Below are 26142 nucleotides of genomic sequence, written 5' to 3'. Positions count from 1 at the left end.
TTGTTCATTTCTCCAGTTGTATCTACAACACCATGGACTGCAGCGTGCCAGACCTCCCTGTCCCTCACCATCTCCTGAAGTTTGCCCAAGTTCATGTCCATTGCATTGGTGATACCATCCAGCCATCTCATTCTCTGACGCCCTCTTCTCCTTCTGCCCTCAATCTTGCCCAGCATCAGGGACTTTTCCAGTGAGTCAGCTGTTCACATCAGATGACCAATATAGTGGACCTTCAGCTTCAGCATCGGTCCTTCTAACAAGTATTCAGGGTTGATCTCCCTTAAGATTGACTGGTTTGATCTCCTTGCTGTCCAAGGGACTTTCAGAAGTCTTCACCAGCACCACAACTCGAAGGCAAGAATTCTTTGGGGGCTCTGCCTTCTTTATGGTCCAGCTCTCACACCCATACGTGACCACTGGGAAGACCACAGCCTTGACTATACAGACCTTTGTTGGCAGAGTAACGTCTCTGCTTTTCAACACACTGTCTAGGTTTGTCATAGCTTTCCTGCCAAGAAGCAACCATCTTTTGATTTCATGGTTGCAATCACCATTGCAGTGATTGTACAGCTGAAGAAGAGGAAATCGGTCAGTACTTCCACCTTTTCCCCTTCCATTTGCCATGGAGTAATGGGGCCAGATGCAACGATCTTAGTTTTTTTAATACTTAGTTTTAAGCCGGCTCTTTCACTCTCCTCCTTCATCCTCACCTAATCAGTGCAGAGCGTCTGGCTTCTTGCCACTTCTGCTCTCAGTTCTAATTCCCTGAGTAAGAAATCATAAAAGGATGGTTTCGCAGCTTAAATGCGAGGGTGGGACAGAGAGGGACCAAAACATAATGGACAGTGACACATTGAAAAACTCAACCAATGATGACTTGTACCATCTGCTTACCCACAGTATTAAAAGTGAAGTGAAAGTGTTAGTCAGTCCTGTCCGATTCTTTGTGACTCCATGTACTGTAGCCTGACAGGCTCCTCTATGGAATTCTCCAGGAAAGAATACTGGAGTGGGTAGCCACTCCCTTCTCCAGGAGATCGTCCCGAATCAGGAACCAAGCTGGAGTCTCCTGCATTGCAGGTGGATTCTTTACCATCTGAGCCACCGGGGAAGCTCAAATCAAGGTGATGTTAATTTCCAGGACATTCCTAGATCAAAATTTTGGCCATCCATGCCGGTCCCAGCTCCTTCGGTCACAAAACAGGGTATAGTTGGAGCCCTCCACTCTGAGGGGGTGCTGTTATTTTTAGTTGCTACATCTTCTCTGAATCTTAGAGGACTTGGTCTCAGCAAAGGGCTCTGAAGGGCAGAGAATAAGTTAAAAGCCTCAGTGCTGCCAGGTTGGCAGAGAACCAGGATATGGAGGAAATTTTTATCTTTACCATGTGGCTTAAGGTAAAAACTTAAGGATTAAGGTTTTTTAAAAAAAGTTACAGATGAATCACACCAAGGAGAAAAATGCCAAGTTACACTCAACCCTGAAATACTGAAATCGGAAGTGATTTCGACGATTGGGAATGGATTTCCGTCAGCCTTTGAATAAATAATCATGTAAGTTTTTATTAATGTAAAAAGAAAATAAAACCTGTAGGGTATTAAGTGGCATAAAAGCACATTTAGGTTGTCTCTTAGAAACTGGAGGCTTCCCTGGAGGCTCAGATGGTAAAGAATCTGCCTGCATGCTATCCAAAAGTCTACAAGCAATAAATGCTGGAGAGGGTGTGGAGAAAAGGGAACCCTCTTATACTGTTGGTGGGAATGCAAACTAGTACAGCCACTATGGAGAACAGTGTGGAGATTTCTTAAAAAACTGGAAATAGAACTGTCATATGACCCAGCAATCCCACTTCTGGGCATACACACTGAGGAAACCAGATCTGAAAGAGACACGTGCACCCCAATGTTCATCGCAGCACTGTTTATAATAGCTAGGAAATGGAAGCAACCTAGATGCCCATCAGCAGACGAATGGATAAGGAAGCTGTGGTACATATACACAATGGAATATTACTCAGCTGTTAAAAAGAATTCATTTGAATCAGTTCTAATGCGATGGATGAAACTGGAGCCCATTATACAAAGTAAGCCAGAAAGATAAAGAACATTACAGCATACTAACACATATATATGGAATTTAGAAAGATGGGAACGATAACCCTATATGCAAAACAGAAAAAGAGACACAGATGTACAGAACAGACTTTTGGACTCTGTGGGAGAAGGTGAGGGTGGGATGTTTCGAGAGAACAGCATCGAAACATGTATATTATCTATAGTGAAACAGATCACCAGCCCAGGTTGGATGCATGAGACAAGTGCTCGGGCCTGGTGCACTAGGAAGACCCAGAGGAATTGGGTGGAGGGGGAGGTGGGAGGGGGGATCAGGATGGGGAATACATGTAACTCCATGGCTGATTCATGTCAATGTATGACAAAACCCACTACAATATTGTAAAGTAATTAGCCTCCAACTAATAAAAATAAATTAAAAAAAAAAGAATCTGCCTGCAACCCGAGTTCAATCCCTGGGTTGGGAAGATCTCCTGGAAAAGGGCAACAGCTACCCACTGCAGTATTCTCACCTGTAGAATTCCATGGGCAGTGAAGCCTGACAAGGCTATAGTCCATGGGGTCCCGGAGAGTCAGATACAGCTGAGCAGTGGGAACGTGGGCACAGCCTGGTGGGTCCGAGGCTCCAGAAGGCCTCCATGCGCAGAGAAGCCTGGCAGGCTACAGTCCATGGGGTCCCAGAGTCAGATATGACTAAGAAGTGGGAAGGTGGGCATGGGCTGGTGGGTCCCAGAGGCTCCAGATGGTCCACTGGTGAATATCCCCCAGGACTCCGGGCCCGACTTTGCACAGTGAACCCGTCTTGGCACTGCTCAGGGTCCGAGATGGAGGCTTTGCATTTGCTGGATACACTGGGGAAAATGCTCGAGTCCAGGGCCTGAGTTGGGTTAGCAGCGAGGGTCCCTTGGAAGAAGGTTCCCTCCAGCGGTGCTCACTCCTGGACACTTAGTTCGTTCCAGGCCCTGAGGACACACCTTGTGTATGATGACAGATTGAACAACCTCAGAAGTAAGTGAGGAGGTGGATGCCCTGGAAATGAGAGCCACAGGGAGTGGGTAAGAAATGGTGCCCTGAACTCCTGTAACCGATCCTTGTCCATCAGAGAGCATCTAGGCCCCACTCACGCTCAGGCCCTTTTATTAACCACTAACAGGAGAGTCATGAGTTTAAAGGGGAGAATCATGGTCAGAGATCACAGAGAACACCAAATGACTGACACTGAAGTTCCCTTTATTTCTTTGTAACAATCCAACACAGGGGTAATGACCCCTTCAACCTCCCAAGCCCAAATTCCCCCTCCAAAATTCAGATTCACACTTCTAACTTTGTAGGAACACATCTCTCCCCACATCCCACCAACCCCTCCCCACTGCCCACTCTAAATCACCCTTCCTTTTCCCGCATGCCCTGAACTGTCTGAAACCATGGTTTGTGCTCCTTCCAGAGGCACTGAGGTCTGGATGGCAGTGTCCCAGTGCCGGGGACGAAGCCTGCAACTCGTGAGCGGGGCTAGGCGGGCATGCAGCAGGGGCAGAGGAGGGGCTCGGGGTCGTAGAAGGTCCGGTCGCCGCAGTGCGGACAGGGGTTGGCGCTGAACCAGACCATGCCGGGCCGCCCCGACTCGCAGAGCAGCTGCCTGAGGCGGGCGTGCAGCTGGGCCAGGCGGCCCAGGTGCAGGGTGCCGCGCACATCCTCGTAGCTCTCCAGGGGCGCGGGGTAGAGCACGTGGCTGAGCCTGCTCAGCCCCACGGTGTGCTGCAACAGGCTCTCCAGCACGGCCATGGAGATGGGGTTGCCACAGAAGCTGAAGGTGGTGAGCTGGGAGCAGCGGCTCAAGGAGGGCAGGAGGGCGCTGAGCTGGGAGTCCATGATGCCGCACTCGTCCAGGTCCAGGTCCTGCAGGGTGGCCGAGGTCCTCTCGATCAGGACCTGCAGGGGCTCCAAGTTAAGGCTGGTCAGGCTGACCCCGCTGAGGCCCAGGTCCTTCAGCAGGCTGACGCTCGGGCACTGCGACAGGTACTTCAGGTCCGAGTCTGAAATCAGGCAGTTGGTGATCGACAGGGTCTCCAGCGGGGTCTTCAGGCACCTGGGGAGAGACAGGGCAGTCAGTCCCAGGGACGGAGGTGGCGGGCGGAGGGACGTGGGGCGGAGAGGCCTGTTTCACCGGAACACAGGGTATCTCTCTGGCTTGGAGCTGGCCTCCCACCTTCTTGACAAGAAGGCAGGGGGTCTTCCCGGGGGGAAGGATGATGAACTATTTTCAATGTGGGAAACAAACAGTAAACAAATGTTATTCGCCTATTTCAGCTTACTAGTATTTGGTTAGCAGGAATTAAGATGTTTTTATAGGACACAACTAGTTGAATTCAACAGCAGGCTGGATGCAGTGGACATGGGCTGGTGGGTCCCAGCAGTTACAGATGATCCCTGGGTGAATATCCCCCAGATATTCGGAGGCCACAAACCGTCCATCACCACCTACAATTCTTTTTTTTTTCTTTCTTTCTTTCTTCTGGTTGCTCAGTACACATTCATTCCTAATGCTTGGAGTCTGCAGCTGCCAAAAAGGCAATCAATCCAACTCATTCATACAAACAGACTAGGCCGAATCCTCTCAGCTTTCATCACTGTATTCAAGGCAGAGCAATAACCCGTTACTGAGGATATCCTATGTATTCATAAGTCTTAGAGAAAATAATAATTGTAATTTGAACTTAGAAGAGATTGGAGTCACTTCAACAATGATACTCATTTGACTTTTTCTCTTCTCTGGACTGCTTAGGAGCCACAATTTTCCCCTCCTGATCCCTCCCTGTCATCTCCAGAATCACCCACTTCCCACAGCTCACCTGGAGCCTAAAACAGCTCAGGACAGAAGCAGCAGATGGGAGGGAGAGACAGAGCTTCGGACTTCAAACCTCACACCTGATGGGCCAATGTCCTTCACGCTTAGTTATGTGTCATCATCTCAGCTGAGACATCACTCTCTTGGGAAGAACTCCCAAGGGCATCTCACCTGGCCCCCACGATGCGGACTCCCAGCAAGAAGTCCCCTTTGATGGCGTCTAACCTAGGCCACGCCTCTGACCCTAACCAGGGAGGTGACGTGACAAGACGCCCGGGGACAGAGCGGCGCCATTGTGAGGACTTCTGAGTGGCCCATGCACCCTGGCAATGTCCCCAGAGGGCACAGAGCAGACGCCCCGGGGGTAACGAAACGAGAGTGGCCCGCTCTGGTCTGCGGAGCTGGCGCCATGCCTCACCTGAGCACCTGATGCAGGCGGCCCTCGAGGAAGGAGATGGAGTCCAGGTAGAGCTCCTGCAGGTGGGGCAGGTTCAGGAACTGGGCGGTGAGCTGGCCGACGCAGTGCTCCTCCTGGTCGGCGGCGGTGTGCGGCAACACGTGGATGTTTGAGAGCAGCAGCCGACGCAGGCTGCCCATGCGGCCCAGCTGCAGCACGAACCTGCCCAGCGTGGCCAGCTTCCAGGTGCAGTTCACCTCCAGGTCCTGGACGGAGTCCAGCTGCACCGCCCTCAGGACCCTCCTGACGCTCTGCACGGGCATGGCGAAGACGCGCAGCTTCTGGCAGCGAAGGCGCAGCAGGCCCCTCCTCTGCTTGGCCTTCTTCAGCAGGCAGCTGAGGGTCTCGTCCAGCGTGTCATCCTTGAGGCACAGGTCGACCAGCACCTCCACGGGGGCCCGCGCCGGCTTCAGCCCCGCCATCGAACCCTCCACTCTGCGCCTCTTCTGCATGGGCTCGGCCGGCTCGGGCTCCAGCAGTGAGTACATGCTGGCCTTGATGCCGGACCACACGATCCAGAAGTCCTGGTGCGCGTTGCGGCGCAAGTCCAGCACCTGCAGCTTCCACCGCCTGCGGGGCCGCGGGGGACACGCTGAGCCGTGCAGAGGCCAACGGACACCAGGACCCCGCGAGGGCTCTGCACTCCACACCCCAGCGGCTCCTCCGGCTTCTGGGCCCGCCTTGGTCCCCACTTTAAGGGACACCGGGGGGGGGGGGTTGGGCCCACAGGCCTTTTGTCCCCTCTTCCCCTCAACCAGTCCTATACACCCGAACGCCTGTTCCCAGGTGACCCCGCACCCTCCCGCTCTGGCTGCATCTTGCTGACACCCCCAGGCCCCACCAGTCTGCCAGGTCGACCTTACCTGGGGCGGACCTCCTGAGCAAGCAGGACATCCAGGCCGTCAAGTGCAGCCTGGAAGGTCTCCAGATGAGGCTGGTGGTCCTTCATCAGGGCCCCCAGCGGGAGGCAGGGGAAGGGCCAGGCCTGCACCATCGCCTTCACGACCTGGGTGTGCCTCCCGGCAAAGGCCGCCGTAAACAGCGGTGGGAAGAGCTCGATGGGCAGCTCCTCCAGGGCCGCGATGGCCAACGCCTCATTTTGCAGCAGGCTCTGGCCGGCCAGCTCCAGGAGTTGGGGTGGGGCCCAGACGCCCATCCTGAAGAATCTACTCTGGAATGAGTCCTGGGGGGATGTCAGAGAGCAAGGGGGGGGAGTCCTTCTCCAGCCAAGGACCCAGGAGACCCTGCTGTCCCTCCACCTTCAGGGAACCCAAGGCAGGGTCAGATACATCCTATGGCCACAAAGTCACAGCTTTGGCCCCACTGGTACCAGGACAAGCATCTCTCCAGGCAGCAACAAGGAGACAAGGTGACCTGTTGCCCCATCCCATATCTACTGGCTGCTGCATTTAATCCCAGCCCTGCTGGCCGGTGGATACCTAGGAGTCTTGACAGCTGACCCCACTCTCTTCACAGAAAGCTTCTGATTATTACTCAAGGGCTGAAAACAGGAATAAGGAGTTTAGCCCAACACAGCCTGTCTCTAAACTCCAACCAATAACTCACACAATGGGTGCTGTTACGCCACTTAATAAAAAGACATACCTTTCACTGTGTGTCTCTTCTACAAATGTTTTCACCACTTGGTTCAGTAGAGCAAAGCGCTCACATTCAGAACAAAGCCTCCACTCTTTAAAATATTCTACAGATTTTTTTTTTTTTTTTATTCCATGGAATTAAAAAAGCTTTTAGTTTTTAACACAAAAAGAAACCCCAAAAACCCTTTAAACTAGTAAAATCACAAAACTATAAATTGATATGAACTATAATCACTGGTCACAAACTAAAATGTAAAATGTCACCCAAAAATCCCTAATTAGACGTCTTTCATTAAATCAATTCCAGGAACTTCCCTGGCAGTTCAGTGAGGAGGACTCTGTGCTTTCACTGCAGGGGCACGAGTTCTATCCCCATCCGGGAACTAAGACCCCAGATGCTGTTGCGTGTGGCCCCATCCCCTCATTCTCACCCCATCCTACCCCATCCCCCTCGCCCAACCCCCTGCCAAATTCTATTTGGTTAAGAAATATTTTAACAGTCTGTACAAGTGGCGTAAATCAGAGAAGAAACCAAACTGTCTGGGATGAAGGCAAAGCTGCATGTAGAGGCAAAAGCAAAGCGTGCAACTGCCAACGTGAATGGGAAGGCAAAGAGCATTCTCTACAGGATCGTGGCCTGTCCCAAGACGACCCCAGCAGGGGCAGCTGTCAGAGCCCGAGGCTCCGGCGTGGAGCAGTGTGCTCAGGCCTGAGTCCCGCTTCTCCTTCCAGGACACACTTTTCAGATTCTGGCAGAAATTTCCATTTCCGGCTAAAGTGCTCTCTTCCTACTGATCACCATCCAGCTAAGGCTGAGTGGGTTTTGTACTTTCTCACGACATACAACTGTTGGGATCCTATGTCTGTTCACAAAAGCAAAATATGAAAGAAAACCAACCTGAAGGCACATTCGTTGGGGGAGTTTGGGCCACATCAAAATCACCCCAATGTTCACGTTCAGACAGCTTTGTGAGGATGGTGGCGTCACCCCAGAAGAAAAAGAAACAAAGTGAGATTCCAGAGTATCACACTGTCACTTACACATTACCCCAGACAGGGAAACACGTGCCTGTCTCTCCGAGCCCTCTCTGCCTCTTCCTGTGCTTGGCATTCACAGGGGAACAGACGGGTAATGCAGGGATGGGAGGGTCCTCCAGATTTTGAGGGTCCAGGCTTCCCTGGAACTGGTCAGGTCAAAATGACACCTAGGAGCTGGCCACGAGAACAGCGGGACCAGACATTGGTAATGAAACCAAGGAAAGTACCCAAGACAAGTGTGTTTTGTTTGGAAGAATTCAAAGATTTTTCTTAGGATGCGCTTGAGAAATTGCCAGCAGAGGGAGTGGCTAAGAAGGGACCAGGTGGATCCCTTAAACCCAAGGCAAAATCAAGATCCAGCTTCCTCCCTCCCTGGAGGCAAAGGGCATTTCCTCCCTGAAGCTAGACTAAATTTAGGAATGTGGGTTGGGAGAGGATGAACTCTTTTGGCTGGCCAAACCTGGGACACGCCTTGTTCAGCCTGAAAGCCACTGAGGGGTTAGGGCCGTGGGCTCTCCTAAAGGAAAATCAACGTGGGCCAAGGACACAAATCTGTGTCAGCAAACGGATGCAACCAGAGGCTCAGGTGTCCCGCTGCACATCCCGGCCTGGGCTCTGTCCAGCGACTTGTACCCCCACCATGACCTTCAAAGGATCCTTCCCAAGTGAAGCTGGGTCACCTGACGTTCCCTCAGGGCCACTGAACAGGTAATGCAAAGCGCCTTCAAAACCCCCCACCCCCACTCCTCTCCCTCCCCTAAGGCTCTCACTTAAACAGATTCTGATGGGAGCTCAACTCTAAGCCCACAAATACAATTCAGTTTTTCCTTTGCGCCGCATTAAGCACAGGTAGCAACACGGACTTTCTCCCTGGGGAGGTGCAAAGCCTGCATCAAAAGGTCTGGGGTGAAGCTCCTGCTGGGCTGGCTGACACGCTGGTTCTGCTGTGGTCTCAGAACACAGATGGACGGAACCTCTCCACCCCCGGCATTGTGACGCCCCAACAGTTCTTCTATTTGGAGGGTGAGAAGGTGGCCTTCCCTGAAGGATACTCTACAGTTTGGTAACTTCCCAGAGATGGCATTCACCAAATTCCTACCATCCCCATCAGCAGCCAGCACTGTGGGTGTCCCTTAAGGAGAACCCTAAAATAGGGCTAAACTGGAAGGTGCCCGGTGGGCATTTTAACTTCCGGCAATCACCTTGACCAATCAGCTGCAGGAGCTCAAGATTCGCAACAAAGATAACCATCAAGTCCCTGATTAAGAGCAGCCAAAATGACACTGGCACTTTTCAGCAGTACCTCAGAAAACTTTCAGAGAGAAGTCGAAGTTCACCCCTGGTTTCCTTTTCAGCCTGGTGAGCCTGAGACTCAGCCAAGGGAGGATGCTGTCATGCTCCACGAAGGAGTAACCGGAAAACCCACTTGGGCAAAGATGGATGGATGGATGGACAGATCTGCCCCACTGAACATTAGGAAGAGCTAGCTGACTTCACAGGGACTTGGGGAAACAGGAAACAGCAGAGGTCTAAGTTTGGGATGTTTCCATGGGAACTCAGCATCCAGGAGATCTAAGGATGCAGGAGGGACCACTGTCTTCAAATGATCTGAAAACAGGAAGTATAAGCCAAAAAGTCTTTCCAAGTGAGGCAGGGGACCGCTCTGTCCACCTCCAGCTCCACAGACTGTGTGTGTAGGGGACTCACCGGACACAGCAGCACTAGGGGCTCATCTGCATGAAGAGGTGTTCTTCCTGCCCAGTGTCAGGTCTGGCCCAGGACGACTCCCAGGACCCAGGTGTGAGTCCATCTGGGGGACATTTCTACCTGTTTTTGTGTTGCACAGGCTGGTGCAGCCTCTGAGCTCGTTTCGGGGTGGGAAGAGCTCATCCCTCTCTAGTTGCATAATTCCTTCTGTGACTACAAAGCATCTGCTCCCCAGGGCCTTCCTGGGGTCTTTAGAATGCATCTGTGCCCAAAGAGGCACTAGAAATGATGGAAGATGACCCTTCCTGGCTTTTGGAAGAAGACCACAGCCTGGCTGGTCCTCAGAGGCCCCAGGCTGACAAGCCTTGGGGACCTGGCCGATGGTGGCTCTCCAGACCCATCCTCCAGCAGACAAGATCCCACCTGGAGTTCCAGCATGTCTGTTCTCCCTCCACTCTGGAGTCAGATGTCTTTACCCTGGAATATTCTGCCCTCTGGGTCTTTTGAAAAAGGTCTCTCCGAGCCCTCTCTGCCTCTTCCTGTGCTTGGCAAGACAGATTCAATGACATCTAGACCTAAACAAAAGAGGCTCCCTCCTTCTTCCTCCCGAGTGAAGGCTTGCCAGATGTCCAGATCACCCTAACTCTAGCCAGTTACTCCTGAGGGTGGGGCTTCTAGAGGCAAAGCAGCAGTAGGGTGGAGTGGGGGAGCGGGGCGGTGGGAGGTTGAGGGTCCGCTCCAGGCAGGTAGGACTGGGCAGGGGGTAGCCCAGAACAAGGGGGAGGGAGGAAACGACAGCAGGACTAGGGGCCTGGTCTCCTGGCTCTTAGAGCTGCGTCTCATTTGCAGGAGTGGTGGAGGGATCACTGAGGGCGCTGCAGCCTGCACTCGGGGGCTGGGAGTGTCCCCGGTGCCAGGGTCAGAATAATAGAACAGAACAGTTAGCTCTATACTCCATCAGGGAACTGCAGATAGAGAAGAAACTTAACAGGGTTTTGGGAGACCACAGTAAGACTAATGACACTCTAGAAAGTAATGGGAAAATTCTGAAACATGTAGGCTTGCTCGATTCATAAAGCAAAACAAGTCGTCTAACATCAAAGCCAGGTAGGCTTGCTTAAATCAAGCTAACTTGCTTAGCAACAAAACCATGCAACAGAAGCATGAAACATGGCCCCAAACAATAAAACAGTGGTGGCATGAGACTTACATTCTGCCTCGTGAGCTCAGTGAGTTAATAGCCCCCAAAACATGCTCTTTGGCCCCTAAGGCATGTTCTTTCCACAATGCCCCCCAAACAATAGTAGAAAACAAGACCTACAACCTGCCCAGCGGTGTCATCAAGTTAATGACCCCCAAAACAGGCTCTGTGCATACAAAATACAATCACTTATGGAAAGGTGACTTTTCAAAATCAAAGACCTGCATTGTACTGAGACCTAAAAATATCTTTCCCAAGTAATATGACAGGGAAGTCTAGTGTGCTGCAGTCCACGGGGTCGCAGAGTCGGATACGACTGAGCAACTGAACTGAACTATGACAGTCCTAGCCTGACCATATAGAGCGGGACAAGTAAACTTCCCTGCCCTACCCCGGGGGAGGCACTGATGACGGAAACGTGATGTCTACTCAAGAAAAAGATCTTTCCCCCTCCCCTCTTCCTCTGATTATGAAACTGTAACTCACTGAGCACTGAGGGCAGCATGCGCCTGTGAACCTTACAAGTGTCCTACTCTAACACATCACTTCTTTTCCATCACTTACAAGTGTCCTTCTCTAACACATCACTTCTTTTCCATCACTTACAAGTGTCCTTCTCTAACACATCACTTCTTTTCCATCACTTACAAGTGTCCTTCTCTAACACATCACTTCTTTTCCATCACTTACAAGTGTCCTACTCTTACACATCACTTTTTTCCATCACTTACAAGTGTCATACTCTAACACATCACTTCTTTTCGATCACTTTGCTTCTCATCTCATTTCTTTCTAGTATTAAGTATTAGTCGCTCAGGCGTGTCTGACTTTTTGAGACCCCAAGACTGTAGCCCACCAGGCTCCTCTATCCATGGGATTCTCTAGGCAAAAATACCGGGGTGGGTTGCCATTCCCGACTCCAGGGGACCTTCCTAACTGTACATAAAGGAGACTTCATTAATATGCAGTAGAGGATACCCCCAGTTAAACTTTATAGAAAACTGCCTCTTGAGTCTTTAAATTCCATACCAACTCTATACCTCTGCTTGGCCGATTATTTAGGTTTTAAGGTGAACGACCTGGGGCTATTTGCTCCATCATGAGACATAAAGGACTGTGGTGCCAAAGCTCTTTGGAGCCCTGGAAACAACAACGAATGGCTTCACAGGGTCCGACTCTGTTCTTCTCTGCCTAGGGGAGATGCCAGTGGCTGCCCCCCCTTCCTAACTCCACAGGCAAACGGAGGGAGCCCGAGACTGGACACACAGATGCGAGCGGTTCAGAGGGGAGTGTGTGGGGGCAGCCTGGGGGAGGCATTTCTAATATTTACCAAGTGGCTGGGGGGCATCATTCTGGGTGACGGGGAGGCACACCTCGTGAAACTGTCATGCTCATCTTCTAGTTAGAAGTATGTGTGAGGGAGGTGACATACAACGTAAGTATAACTAACACTGTTTTATGTTAGGTGACATACAACACAAGTATAACTAATGCTGTTTTATGTTAGATATAAAAGTTAATACAGTAAACCCCTAGAGTTCTCATCAAAACAAAAATACTTTTTTCTATTTAATTTTGTATCCATATGAAATGATGTTCAGTAGACTAACTGCGCTCATCACTGCAGGATGGATGTAAATGGACTCATGATGCTGAACCCCTTAAACTTACACAGGGCTATATGTGAATTCTATTAATATCTCAGTAAGACTGAAGAGAAAAAAAAAAAGTCATGATCTTCCACTCAGGGTGTCTGAACAAACGAAAAGCAAGCAAGCCTCAAAAATAATGACAGGCAAACCTGATCTGTACGGTGGAGCAGGGCCACCAGGGTGACCACTCATGCTGAAACTGCAAAGCCAACCTTCATAATCTTAGGCACAATTATGATATTTTCCCACAGCGATTACATATTTTTTTTAAGTTAAGAACCCTGTTACACTAACTGTTGTAAATGTTTGTTGTTCAGTTACTCAGTCCTGTCTGACTCTTTGAGACTCCATGAACCTTAGCACATCAGGATTCCCTGTCCTTCACTGTCTCCCAGAGTTTGCTCAAACTCATGTCTATTGAGTCAGCGATGCCATCCATCCATTTCGTCCTCTGTCATCCCCTTCTCCTCCTGTCTTCCATCTTTCCCAGCATCAGAGTCTTTTCCAATGAGTCAGCTCTTTGGCCACATCAGGTGGCCAAAGTTTTGGAGCTTCAGCTTCAACATCAGCCCTTCCAATAATATTCAGGGTTGATTTCCTTTAGGACTGACTGGTTGTAAATGTTTAGAGAAACGAAAACAGTAAAGCTATTTTTTTTTAGTACTCTGTGATCTTAAGCATTGAGAATTAAAGTGTTTCATTTCTTTGCAAAAAAGTCAGCCAGGAGTCCTTTCAACTCTGCTCCCTTTATTCTCAGCACGTAACTTTCAACTGGAGGTGAGGATCTTTCCTATGCACAACCTGGCCAACTGCCACCCTACTTCCTAAGCCTGGATCTGCTTCCAACGTCTCATTCTTTGTGCTTTCAGGCCTGATACTATCTCCAAGTTTCTTTATCACTACCAAGTGAAGTAATATTTGCTGGCATCATTGCCTCTGAGACATCTTCATTTCTTCTGTCACAAACACACTCTTTATTCAAGTTTTTCCAGGGGATGGGGAATGAGAGCCTGAAGCTGGATTCTGAATCAAAATGACAATACCTGGTATTTGGCAGAATTTAAATCACCAAGTGTTTCACTTTCTGCATCTCAGCTTCTTCAAAAACTGAAACATCGTCAGCAGGGGCCTTTTCACAGGCAGGGCTGGGGCTCAGGAGAGTGTCACAGAGGGGCCACGGAGAGTCACAGGGCAGCGGCGCCTCTGGCCAGGTCCGGGGCTCCCCAAGCCATCCCTGGGCCAGTCTGGTCAGGCGGTGTGCCCAGGCAAGTCTCTGAGGACTGGAATACCCGACTCTGTGTGCGGGCAGCGAAAAGGCTGGGACTACTAGAGCACAGAACAGGAGCCTCCGTTCAGAGGACATCACCCACCACAGTCTAGGGACTCAGCAGGTCTGTGGGTACTGCCAGGTCATCCAGGAGGATGGGGCAACAGTGCAACATTCAGGGAGAAATCCAGAAAGGCCTAGATTTACACCTTACCTCAGCTCAACAGCTGTCCTCCAAGGGCTCAGGCTCAGGCCATCTCCCAGGAGGAAACCTCCCAGTATTGCCTGCCCTCCTCAGGGGCAAGTAGGCAGATTTTCTTGATGGGGTGTCACCGGCAGGATCTGGGGAGCAGCTGTGCAGAGGCCCCTCCCACAGGTGAGGCAGGAGATATGAAGGGTGTCGGGACCCTGGTCCAGTGCCGTGACTGCAGAAGCAGCGCTCTGGGACTCTCTGCTGTGGCCTGGGCTCTGATCACACTCTGCACAGGAAGGGGACTGGCTGGCAGCCCCAGGCTGACCCTTTTCTCCCTCTGCCCTGAACTCCCCTGGATTCATGACCTTGACCTCTCCTCTTTGCACATCTTCCTCCTGTCAGGGTCCTGGCCCCAGTCTGTCCTGACACAGACACTCAAGAGTCTGCAGCTCTGGGACAGAGGGTCCACACATTCTGCTCCGGAGACAGCACTGATACTGGGGGGTTACAGCCAGGTGTGCGGGGATCAGCAGGGCCCAAGGGCTGCCCAGCACCCCCAGTGCATAACCCCAGTCGTCCTTGCCCTTGGGGTCCCTCACTATTCTCCATTCCACGTCTGGCCACACGACCTCCCTGGCCTCCTCCACCTGCAGCTGGAGGACTCACTCCGTTGCCTGAGTGCTTTCTTTCCAGGAGCACCTCACTCCCAGGGGTCCCACACTTAGGGAGAGCAAAACCTCCCTGGGCTCACCACCCAGCCCTTGTCCAATACCACACAGGGGTCGAGTGTCTCGGGTGTGAAACCAGCCTCTCAAGCACAGGTTCTGAACCTAACCGTGGCTTCGGGAATGGGTCCCCAACACACTGCAGCTGCCTCTTCTAAGACAGCAGTAGGACCAAAGCTCTCTTAGGAAAATAACTAGGAAAACTAAAGGGTGCTCATCCTCCTCCTTCCCTGCAGGCCTGAGGCCGCAGACGCTACCCAGCTCCATGATGATCAGCACAGAGGGGGCACCAGAGGTGGCGAAGGGGACCAGCTTACCTGAAGATGACTTCCACCCGCACTGGTTCAGCTTACAATGGCCTCAGGTCTTCAAACACCTGGATTCCCTGGTCTCCTATCCTCTCAGTCACCCGTGTCCACCCAAGCCTGAGAGCAAGAACCAAAATGCTCCAAAAACAAGAAGACGGTGTGTTAAGACGTATATTTACGAAGCCGGAAGGCAAACTGAAAACTGGAGAACCAACCCCGCCATGTGAGTGCGAGTCTCCTCTTATCTCCAAATCTGAGCAATTTCTCAACGGCTGGACCAGCGGACAATCGAAGCACCGAGCTGGTGCTCGGGTCAAAGGGCCCTTCCTCTAAGGACACTGACTACCGTCCCACAGCCCCATTTCTGTCCCTTTCTCGGCCCTCCACGCCCTGGCACCTCCAGAGGGGACCCCACGTCCAGTGCCAAGCGGCAGCCGACCCTGGTTCGCTGGATTATTGCGTCCACAGCGTGGCTCCACGGCCTCTTTCCGGAAGCACGTGGCCCCGGCTGGCTCAAGGCCGGCTCCTTACCCGCTTCGGCCTTCACTCAAGCCCCCAAGCCTGATAACTCGCTTTCGGGCGACAAATAGAACTGGGGGTCCGTGGGGCGAACGAGAGACTAGTTCAAGGTCACCCCGCGGGAAAGCAGGGGACCCAAGGCTGGAACTTACGGTTTGTACGGCCGCGCCTCGCCTCGTGGTCCGCGCTGAACGCTGAGGCGAGAGACGCAGTGACTCAGCAGCTACGTGCCCGGAAACCACGTAACCCGACCAATCCCAGCTTCTGTTTCCTCCCGGAGCAAATCTCACGAGATCTTGGGATCGTGAGTGGGGTCTCCCAGGGAGTCCAGCAGGGGCGTATTTTAAGAGGCACGGAGGGAGGGGGAGGGGTGGCGCCTGTGGCCACGCCCCCAGGCTGGCGAGGCGGGGGAGGGGGGCGCTGAGGGTGCGTAGGGTGTGGCTGGGCTGGGGTGGGGCAGGTAGGGTGTGGGAAGGGGGAAGAGTGGCCTGGGGGCAATAGGCCTGGAACGGGGTTGGAGTGTGGGGAATGGGTGAGGTGGGAGTAGGGAGGGTTGGAAGTGGGTGGTGGGAGGGAGGGATAGAGGAAGGGAGGGCTGGGTGAGAGACAAAGGGTGGTGTGAGACGGGGGATGGGAAGTGGAGTAGGTGGGGGGTGGGTAAGATGCCGATAGCGGGGTGCGTTTGGGGTGGAGTGGAAGAGGGATGGGGGACTGGATGGGTGGGGGACGGAGTGAGGCAGGGATAGAGATGAGCACAGGGGGATGGTCAGGATGAGGGGGGAGTGGGGATGGGGGACGGAATGGGGAGGGCGTGGGATGGAAGATGGGAGTGGGGGTGACGTGGGAGGAAGGGGCCCCCGGGATCCAGAGGGAGAAGGCGAGGGGTAGAACGCCCCACCTCCAGCCCTCTACCCACTGCACCTCTGTCTGTGCTTCCGAAACCCCTTTACCTCTGTGGAGTGGCAGAGTCTAAGGCCCCCTGAGCAGGGGTTCTCTCCCCGCCCCCACCTTCCTCATAAGGTGTCCCTCCCCTTCGCCATTCCAATGCCCCCACTCTGGACTTTACCACTTATGTGACCCCTGGGTCAGGGGGGACTCCAGTTCAGGGTCGATTAGACTCTCCTCTCTCGAGATCATGCCTCCCACCCCCTCTACTTGAGTCCCCTGCCCTACCCCCCAATTTGGTTTTCAGTTTTTTTCAGAAGCCAAACAATTCCTGCGTGTGGTTTCCTCACCTCTGTCTGATCTCCGAAGGCCCTCGGATGTCCTCAGCTCGAGCTGGTCCTGAGCACAGGCTTCTCCTCTTTCCACCAAAGGTCCCCTTCAGACAAAGTCAGGACGGGGCCTGGACCCAGAAAATGTGGGCAGGACCCTCTGAAGCGGTGCCCCTCAAACCAGGGGAAGTGATGTCTGGGCCTCCAGGGGGCACCAGGTACCTGGAATCCAGGACGATTTTGGTGCCTGCTTCCTCCCAGCCCCTGGAGGGGAGAAGGTCTGGCTTCTGGATAGATGTAAGGGCCAAGTGGCTGAGGATTCTTGCCTGGAGGGGTTACAAGCTAAGCAGAGCCCCACTCATTCATGCTAGCCTGGGGGGCCTCCTTTGGATCCTCACTCAAGCCTGGTAAACACTTGGCATCGTCAGACTATGAGGCTGTGTTTTTCTAAAGGTGGGGTCTGGCGCTGTGTCCTTGTCATCCCAGTGACCCTAAATCTTTAACCACAGGCCATTGGCAGGTCCTGGTGGCTGAGAAGGCAGTAGGGATGGCTGTTTTTCATGTCTCTTCCTGCCATTCCGGCAGACATTCCTGTGCCTGAGCTTAAGATGTCCAGCTATACACATGGATGGATGGGTGGATAGATACATAGGTAAATGCAAATGAGGGCATAGTGTTGATCCCCCTGGACTTGAAATTGTCACCTGAAACAGGGCTGATAAAAACTTGATTTTTTCACCTTTGAACAGGAGGTTCAGCCCTCCCATCCTTCCTCTCATCCAGACTCATTCAACAAACATTTGTCCTTGAGAGACTGCTGGTGCAATGCTCAAGGAGACACATGCTCATAAATTTTAGGGAGGAAACAGAAAAAAAAAAACAAAACAAGACCACTGTTTCAAAATTGTTACTGATGTTCAGTTGCTCTATTGTGTACAACTCTGCAATCCCATGGACTGCAGCATGCCAGGTTTCCCTGTCCATCACCAACTCCCAGAGCTTGCTCAAACTCATGCCCATTGAGTTGGTGATGCCATCCAACCATCTAGTCCTCTGTAGCCCCTGTCTTCTCCTGCCCTCAACCTTTCCCAGCATCAGGGTTTTTTCCATTGAGTTGGTTCTTTGCATTAGGTGGCCAAAATATTAGAGCATCAGCTTCAGCATCAGTCCTTCCAATGAATAATCAAGGTTGATTATCTTTCAGATTGACTGGTTTTACCTCCTTGCTGTCCAAGGGGTAAACATGACTGTAATTCATTCATTTTATTGCTTCAAGCAGTGCTCACAATGTTTACCTATTCCTGGTGCTAGATTAGGCCTGACATAGACCAAGAGGTGAAAGTTACAGGGATGAAAGTTAAATGTATGCCCTCCTGGGATACACGTAATTCATATTTATGAACATTGTAGGTAAGTGTGTCATTAGAAGATGGTCTAATTGAGAAGATGGTCACTAAAATGATAACACTGGCCATGGTGAAATACTTTTCTATATTTTGGGGAACCACTTCCATCGTACATGGAACAACATGAAAGAACAGTTCAGTTCAGTTCAGTCACTCAGTCTAGTCTGACTCTTTGTGACCCCATGAACCACAGCACGCCAGGCCTCCCTGTCCATCACCAACTCCCAGAGTCCACCCAAACCCATGTCCATTGAGTTGGTGATACCATCCAACCATCTCATCCTCTGTCATCCCTTCTCCCTCTGCCCTCAATCTTTCCCAGCATCAGGGTCTTTTCAAATGAGTCAGGTCTTTGCATCAGGTGGCCAAAGTACTGCAGTTTCAGCTTCAGCATCAGTCCTTCCAATGAACACCCAGGACTGATCTCCTTTAGGATGGACTGGTTGGATCTCCTTGCAGTCCAAGGCACTCTTAAGAGTCTTCTTCAACACCACAGTTCAAAGGTATCAACTCTTTGGCGCTCAGCTTTCTTTATAGTCCAACTCTCGCATCCATACATGACCACTGGAAAAACCATAGCCTTGACTAGACGGACCTTTGTTGACAAAGTAATGTCTCTGCTTTTCAATATGCTGTCTAGGTTGGTCATAACTTTCCTTCCAAGGAGTCAGTGTCTTTTAATTTCATGGCTACAATCACCATCTGCAGTGATTTTGGAGCCCCCCAAAATAAAGTGTGTCACTGTTTCCATTTCTTCCCCATCTATGTCCCGTGAAGTGATGGGACTGGATGCCATGATCTTAGTTTTCTGAATATTGGGCTTTAAGCCAACTTTTTCACTCTCCTCTTTCACTTTCATTAAGAGGTTCTTTAGTTCTTCTTCACTTTCTGCCATAAGGGTCATGTCATCTGCATATCTGAGGTTGTTGATATTTCTCCCAGCAATCTTGATTCCAGCTTGTGCTTCCTCCAGCCCAGTGTCTCTCATGATGTACTCTGCACATAAGTTAAAAAAGCAGGGTGACAATATATAGCCTTGACGTACTCCTTTTCCTATTTGGAACCAGTCTGTTGTTCCATGTCCAGTTCTAACTGTTGCTTCCTGACCTGCATACAGGTTTCTCAAGAGGCAGGTCAGGTGGTCTGGTATGCCCATCTCTTTCAGAATTTTCCACAGTTTATTGTGATCCGCACAGTCAAAGGCTTTGGCATAGTCAATAAAGCAGAAGTAGATGTTTTTCTGGAACTCTCTTCCTTTTTCAATGATCCAGCAGATGTTGGCAATTTGATCTCTGGTTCCTCTGCCTTTTCTAAAACCAGCTTGAACATCTGGAAGTTCACAGTTCATGTATTACTGAAGCCTGGCTTGGAGAATTTTGAGCATTACTTTTCTAGCATGTGAGATGAGTGCAATTGTGCAGTACTTTGAGCATTCTTTGGCATTGCCTTTCTTTGGGATTGGAATGAAAACTGACCTTTTCCAGTCCTGTGGCCACTGCTGAGTTTTACAAATTTGCTGGCATATTGAGTGCAGCACTTTCACAGCATCATCTTTCAGGATTTGAAATAGCTCAACTGGAATTCCATCACCTCCACTAGCTTTGTAATGATGCTTCCTAAGGTTAACTTGACTTCACATTCCAGGATGTCTGGCTCTAGGTGAGTGTGAGTGATCACTCCATCATGATTGTCTGGGTCATGAAGATCTTTTTTATACAGTTCTTCTGTGTATTCTTGCCACCTCTTCTTAATATCTTCTGCTTCTGTACTGAACTTGACGAAAGTGAAAGAGGAGAGTGAACAAGTTGGCTTAAAACTCAACATTCAGAAAACTAAGATCATGGCATCTGGTCCCATCACTTCATGGCAAATAGGTGGGGAAACAATGGAAACAGTGACAGACTTTATTTTGGGGGGCTCCAAAATCACTGCAAATGGTGACTGCAGCCATGAAATTAAAAGACGCTTGCTCCTTGGAAGAAAAGTTATGACCAACCTAGACAGCACGGTGTTGGAGAAGTCTCTTCAGAGTCCCTTGGACTGCAAGGAGATCCAAGCAGTCCATCCTAAAGGAAATCAGTTCTGAACATTCGTTGGAAGGACTGATGCTGAAGCTGAAACTCCAATACTTTGGCCAACTGATGCAAAGAACTGACTCATTTGAAAAGACCCTGATGCTGGGAAAGATTGAAGGCAGGAGGAGAAGGGGATGACAGAGGATGAAATGGTTGGATGGCATCTCTGACTGGATGCACATGAATTTGATAAGCTCTGGAAGTTGGTGATGGACAGGGAAACCCCTGCAGTCCATGGGGTTACAAAGAGTGGGACACGACTGAGTGTCTGAACTGAACTTCCATGACTTTTTCCTCGACTTACTTACTTTGGAAATATGATTTATTTCAGAAATATGAAAAAATTCAGTCATGGTAGCTCAGCTAGTAAAGAATCTGCCTGCAATGCAGGAGACCTGGATTCATCCCTGGGTTGGGAAGATCCCCTGGAGAAGGGAACGACTAACCTACTCTGGTATTCTGGCCTGGAGAATTCTGTGGACTGTATAGTCCATGGGGTCACGAAGAGTCAGACACAACTGAGAGACTTAACAAAACAATCTCTCTCTTTTTAAGCCATGCCTCACAGCTTGCAAAATCTTAGTTTCCCAACCGGGAATTTAACCTGGGCCCGAAGCACTGAGCGCTAACCATTGGACTGCCAGGAATTCCGTACCTGCACAGCCTCTGGTCTCCCAGTCTGCTGCAGGATTAAGCTGACGAGGCAGGTCTCGGAGAGAACCCAGGATGGCTGGTGTGCGTTCCCAAGGCCAAGTGTTCAGGTTTGGGGGAATCGCCACTTTGAAAAATGCTTTTGGGGTCTCTAGAGATGAGCGCAGGGGGAGGGCAGCATCCGTCCACCCTGGACTCGGACTCAGGGCTCCTACAGGCACAGGGCTTGCCTGTGGAGAGGGCAGGCGGCCCCTCCCCGGGGGCGTGTGTGGTATGTGTGGAGAGGAACTTAACTAGCAGAGCAGGTCTCTCGACCCAGTCCCTTCCTGGCGGTTCCAGGGCATCTGCCCCCTCCCCTGCGTACTAAGCCTCGGGACTTGGAGCAAAGGAGGAGCGGAGATGCATCCAGTCCACTGAAGGTCTGCGTAGAACAAGAGGCAGAGGGAGGGGACCTTGCCCCCGTTTCTGGTCTGACTGTTATCTCATCTTTCTCTGTCTTCAGACCGTGGGATTTAACAGCATCAGCAACTCTAGTTCTCAGATCTCAGGACCTGGACTGAATTGCACCGACAGCTTTCCTGAGTCTGCAGCTTACAGACTGTGGGGCTTAGTATTATCCTAAATAACAGACATTATTATCTTAACCAGTTTCTAAAATAAAAAGCCCCAAAATGGAGTTCGCTGGCCATCCAGTGGTTAAGGCTTTGCTTTCCAATGTAGGAGGTGCAGTTTCGATCCCTGGTTGGGGAACTAAGATCACACATGCCTTGTGGTCAAAAAGCCAAGAAACATGAAACAGAGCCAATATTGCAACAAATTCAATAAAGACTTAAAAAGTGATCCACATCAAAAAATAATCTTAAAAAAAAAAAGCACAAAGAATGCTTAAAACACACTCAAGCAATAGTCATGAATCAAAAACAATCAGTTCCCCCCAAGCATCTTCCTCTTCCTTCTTCAACCCCTGAGGTCAGCCTTTAGCTGGCCCCGTCGCTGGCCATGGAGTCGCCTCTCTGTGCGCCGGTTGTCACTCAGTATGGACGCGCGCCTCGCAGGTGTGACCTGGTGCCCAGGCTGTGATGGGATGAGCTAAACGGTCCTGGGGGAGGGTCCGGCTACCTGGTGGAGCAGGTGACACGCCCCATCCTGGAGGGAGTTAAATGACAAAGAGAAATGAGCTTAGCGGGGTCAGGGGGCCTGACACTGAGCTGAATGAGGAAGGAGGGAGGTGGGAGGGCATGTGTGGGAGCGAAATCACATCAGTCGTGTCTGACTCTGCGACTCTGTGGACTGTAGCCCACCAGGCTCCTCTGTCCATGGGATTCTCCAGGCAAGAACACTGGTGTGGGTTGCCATGCCCTCCTCCAAGGGATCTTCCCAACCCAGGGATCAAACCCAGGTCTCTTATGTCTCCTGCATTGGCAGGCAGGTTCTTTATCACTGGCACCACTTGGGAAGCCCAATGGGGAAGGGCAGGAGGGAGAAATTTCTAGCCCCCCACTTTGCTGCCTCCCTGGGTTTGGTTGGCACCATCTGCTGCCACGGGGACTTCCCAGGTGGCTCAGTGGTAAAGAAACTGCCTGCCAGTGTAAGAGATGCAGGAGACTCAGGTTCAGTCCCTGGGTTGGGAAGATCTCCTGGAGGAGGAAATGGCAACCTGTTCCAGTACTCTTGCCTGGGAACTCCCGTAGACAGAGGAGCCTGGAGGCTACAGTCTCTCTGTGTGCGCTGTGCTTAGTCGCTCGGTCATGTCTGACTCTGCCACCCCATGGACGGTAGCCCGCCAGGTTCCTCTGTCCATGGGGCTTCTCCAGGAAGAATACTGGAGTAGGTTGCCCTGCCCTCCTCCAGGGGATCTTCCCAACCCAGGGATCGAACCCAGGTCCCCTGCATTGTGGGCAGATTCTTTACCAACTGAGCCATCACAAGAATACTGCAGTGGGTAGCCTATCCCTTCTCCAGCGGAACTTTCTGACCCAGGAATTGAACCAGGGTCTCCTACATTGTAGGCAGATTCTTTACCAGCTGAGCCACCCGGGAAGCCTGGGCTACAGTCTACAGGGTAGCAGAGTCAGACACGACTACACAGCTAAACCTGCAGGCGGCCACAGGAGGCAGCAAGGGCCAGGATTTGGCAAAGGTACTTGTGGCTTATACTGTCCTACATGAAGTGTCAAGAACTGCTTCTCACAGACCCCATCTTATGTACCAAAATGTTTGTGCTCCAATAAATCATCTTCAGAAGTGCTAATAAATGGCCCAGGGCTCAGACTTGGGTCTCAGAGCACTGTAGAGAGACGGAGGGGAGCATGAGGATCCTCCCCAAGAGGGGGACAAGAAGGAGTTGGGGGGCCAGAGTTTGGGACTAGCCGATCTATTATCCACAGAATGGATGAACACCAAAGTCCTACAGCATAGTATAGGAAATTGTATTCAATATCCTGTGATAATCCATAATGGAAAAGGATATGATAAAGAAAGTGTGTGTTCATATGACTGAATCACTTAGCTGAACAGGAGAAATTAACGCTACACTGTAAGTCAACTGTATACTTCAATATTTTTTTGCTTTTTCTCCTTTTTAAAAAGTTTATTTTTTTAAAAAAATTTTTAGCCACACTGCATGACATGCAGCATCTTCATTCCCCATCCAATGATCAAACCCAAGCCCCCCAGCAGTGTTGGTGTGGAATCCTAACCACTGTACTGCCAGGGACAGCTCTTCAAAAACAATTTTTTTTTTTTTTTAAAGGAGTTGAAGAGGGCTTCCGATGTGGTCCAGTGGTTAAGAATCAGTCTCACAATGCAAGGGATGCAGGGTCCATCCACGGTCAGTAACTTAGATCCCACAGGCCACAGAGCAACTAACTCCATGCATCAGAACTAAAGAGCCCGCAAGCCACACTGAAGAGCCAGCACAGCCACAAAACCAGAAGTTGAGGGGATACTTGTTCCTAGCTCTGCATTTGACTCCTGTGAGGAAGGGAAAATGGATCTTTCAGCCATCGGGGCCCCAGTTCTCTTCTTTGCCGCATCAGCCCGGAGGGGACATTTTGGGATTCCTCCCCTAGGAACCATGATGACCTGTGGAAAGATAGGGAACCCCAGATTCATTCCCCACATCCTGTCATAGACTCGTTCTGTTCTCACTCAACATGTGAAAATGTTAATTCTCAGGAAGCTCTACTGTCCAGGGCTGCAGAGGTATCTAGAACAAAGGGCCGGGTCAGAGAGGGTGAGCAGAGGGGGTGAGGAGGGGCAGGAGCAGGAAGCAGATTTGCATGGGGGCCCCGCCCTCCTCTGGGGGAGGGGATAAGAGAGGTGTGGGGACCAGATCCAGGGCTGGGGGCTCAGAAGGCAGCGTCTGGGGCATCTCCACCACGGCCTGGGCTCTGCTTCTTGTTACCTTCGTCACTCAGGGCTCAGGTGAGGCCTCCAGGGAAGGGACCTTGGAGAACTCTGGTTAATCACTTGTGTCTTTGTCCTCAGGGTGACTTGAGGCAGAATAGAACAGGGTGTGTTTCTCCTTTTTGCTGGATCCTGGGCTCAGTCTGGGAACTGTGCCTCCTTCAGTGTCTGGGACCCCAGGACAGGCAGTCACCCTCTCCTGTGCTGGAACCAGCAGTGACATCGGGGGTTGGAGTCTGGTTTACTGGTATCAGGAGCACCCAGGCTCTGCCCTAAAATCTCTGATGTATGATGTCAGTAAAAGGTCCTCAGGGGTCCTGTTTGCTTTTCAGCCTCCAAGTCTGGCAACACGATCTCCCTGCCCATCTCCCTGCCCATCTCCCTGCCCATGTCTGGGCTCCAGGCTGACTCTTACTGTGGCTCACAGAGACGTGGACACGATTTGCACAGTGATCCAAGTTCACGGGGAAGTGAGACCAAAACCTCCTCTGAGCTCCCTCAAGCCCCTTTACTCCTAATTACAGAGCTTCATTTGTTTCCTGTTTGTTATTTTATTTGCCAATCATTACAAACTTAATTGAATTAGAAGATTTCAGAAAGATCTACTTCATATCTTTCCCCAGATCCATCCACATTTAGCGTTTTCTGATATTTATTTCTCATTATATCAGCTTATCTCTCATTCCCTCTCTGTATTGTTTTTCAGTCTCTCGGTCATGTTTGATTCTTTGTGACCCCGTGGGCTGCAGCACACCAGGCCTCCCTGTCCTTCACCATCTCCTGGAGCTTGCTCAAACTCTTGTCCATTGAGTCTGTGATGCCATCCAACCATCTCATCCTCTATCACCCCCTTCTCCTCCTGCCTTCAATCTTATTCAGCATCAAGGTCTTTTCTAAGGAGTCGGCTGTTTGCATCAGGTGGCCAAAGTATTGGAGCTTCAGCTTCAGCATCAGTCCTTCCAGTGAATATTCAGGACTGAATTCCCTTAGGACTGACTGGTTTGCTCTCCTTGCAGTTCAAGGGACTCTCAAGAGTCTTCTCCAACACCACAGTTTAAAAGCATCAATTCTCTCTGTATATATATATGTAGTTGAAAGTGTGCATGGATGTACGTGTCCATAAATATGTATAGTTCACACACACACACACACACACACACATGGAAACAGAGCATTCATTTTCTAAACCTTTGGAAAGAGGTTGCATCTGTCTTCATCTAAGGCTTAGTACATTGATTTTAGACAGAGTTCATGTAAAATGGCATGGCAGTCATCATTTTAAGGTGTATATAGTTCAGTGGTTTATAATGCATTTACAAGTTAGTCCATTCATTATCACCCCACAGTCCAGCCACTTCCATTCCCTTAAGACAGGTCTGTGGCCTGTTAGGAACCAGGTTACACAGCAGGAGGCGAGCAGCTCCTGGGACTTGCCTGCTCAATAATCAACAATAATCTCTCTTTCTATGTACATATTTCTATATATATATTATATTTATATAAATATAATGCATATATATATATATATATTCCATACATAAAATCCTCCATTACAGGGACTTCTCTAATGGCCCACGGTTGAAGAATCCACCCGCCAGTGCAGGAGACAAGGGTTCAATCCCTGTTCCAGTAAGATCCCACGTGCCGCGGAGCAGCTTAGCCAGAGAGCCACAAGTGCTGAGCCTCTGCTCCAGAGCCGGGAGGTGCAACTGCTGAATTCCACTCACCCTAGAGCCCACGCTCTCACCCTAGAGCCACCGCAATGAGGAGCCTGCGCACCACAGCTAGAGAGATGCCCCCGCTCGCCG

General features: G+C 50.8%; 2 protein-coding genes and 1 gene segment (V, D, J or C); 2 read left to right on the top strand and 1 right to left on the bottom strand.

Annotated features, from left to right (window-relative positions):
* The window catches only part of LOC122420176, a 224880-nt gene that overhangs the window by 76451 nt on the left and 122287 nt on the right, over positions 1-26142 (top strand).
* Positions 1-26142, top strand: part of LOC122420342 (immunoglobulin lambda-1 light chain-like) — a 204835-nt gene that overhangs the window by 62742 nt on the left and 115951 nt on the right. The gene's annotated exons all lie outside the window — the stretch shown is intronic.
* Positions 3580-16889, bottom strand: PRAME (PRAME nuclear receptor transcriptional regulator). Of its 4 annotated transcripts, none has more exons than XM_043435009.1 (6): positions 16816-16889; positions 15071-15178; positions 7869-7935; positions 6236-6555; positions 5334-5942; positions 3580-4156 (listed from the first exon to the last, which is right to left on the bottom strand). In XM_043435009.1, exons 3-6 carry the CDS (start codon positions 7902-7904, stop codon positions 3580-3582), a joined length of 1542 nt encoding a protein of 513 aa, XP_043290944.1. In that variant the 5' UTR covers positions 7905-7935; positions 15071-15178; positions 16816-16889. The 4 variants fall into 4 exon arrangements, with proteins under 4 accessions (XP_043290944.1, XP_043290913.1, XP_043290934.1 ...); XM_043434978.1 differs by lacking the exon at positions 16816-16889 and adding an exon at positions 15733-15850; XM_043434999.1 differs by lacking the exon at positions 16816-16889 and adding an exon at positions 15733-15774 and having other exon boundaries at positions 15071-15199.

Source organism: Cervus canadensis, chromosome 1 (assembly GCF_019320065.1).
Source record: "Cervus canadensis isolate Bull #8, Minnesota chromosome 1, ASM1932006v1, whole genome shotgun sequence".
NCBI lineage: Eukaryota > Metazoa > Chordata > Mammalia > Artiodactyla > Cervidae > Cervus > Cervus canadensis.
The sequence above is the reverse complement of the archived record's forward strand: the minus strand, read 5'-3'. Positions and strand labels throughout refer to the sequence as shown.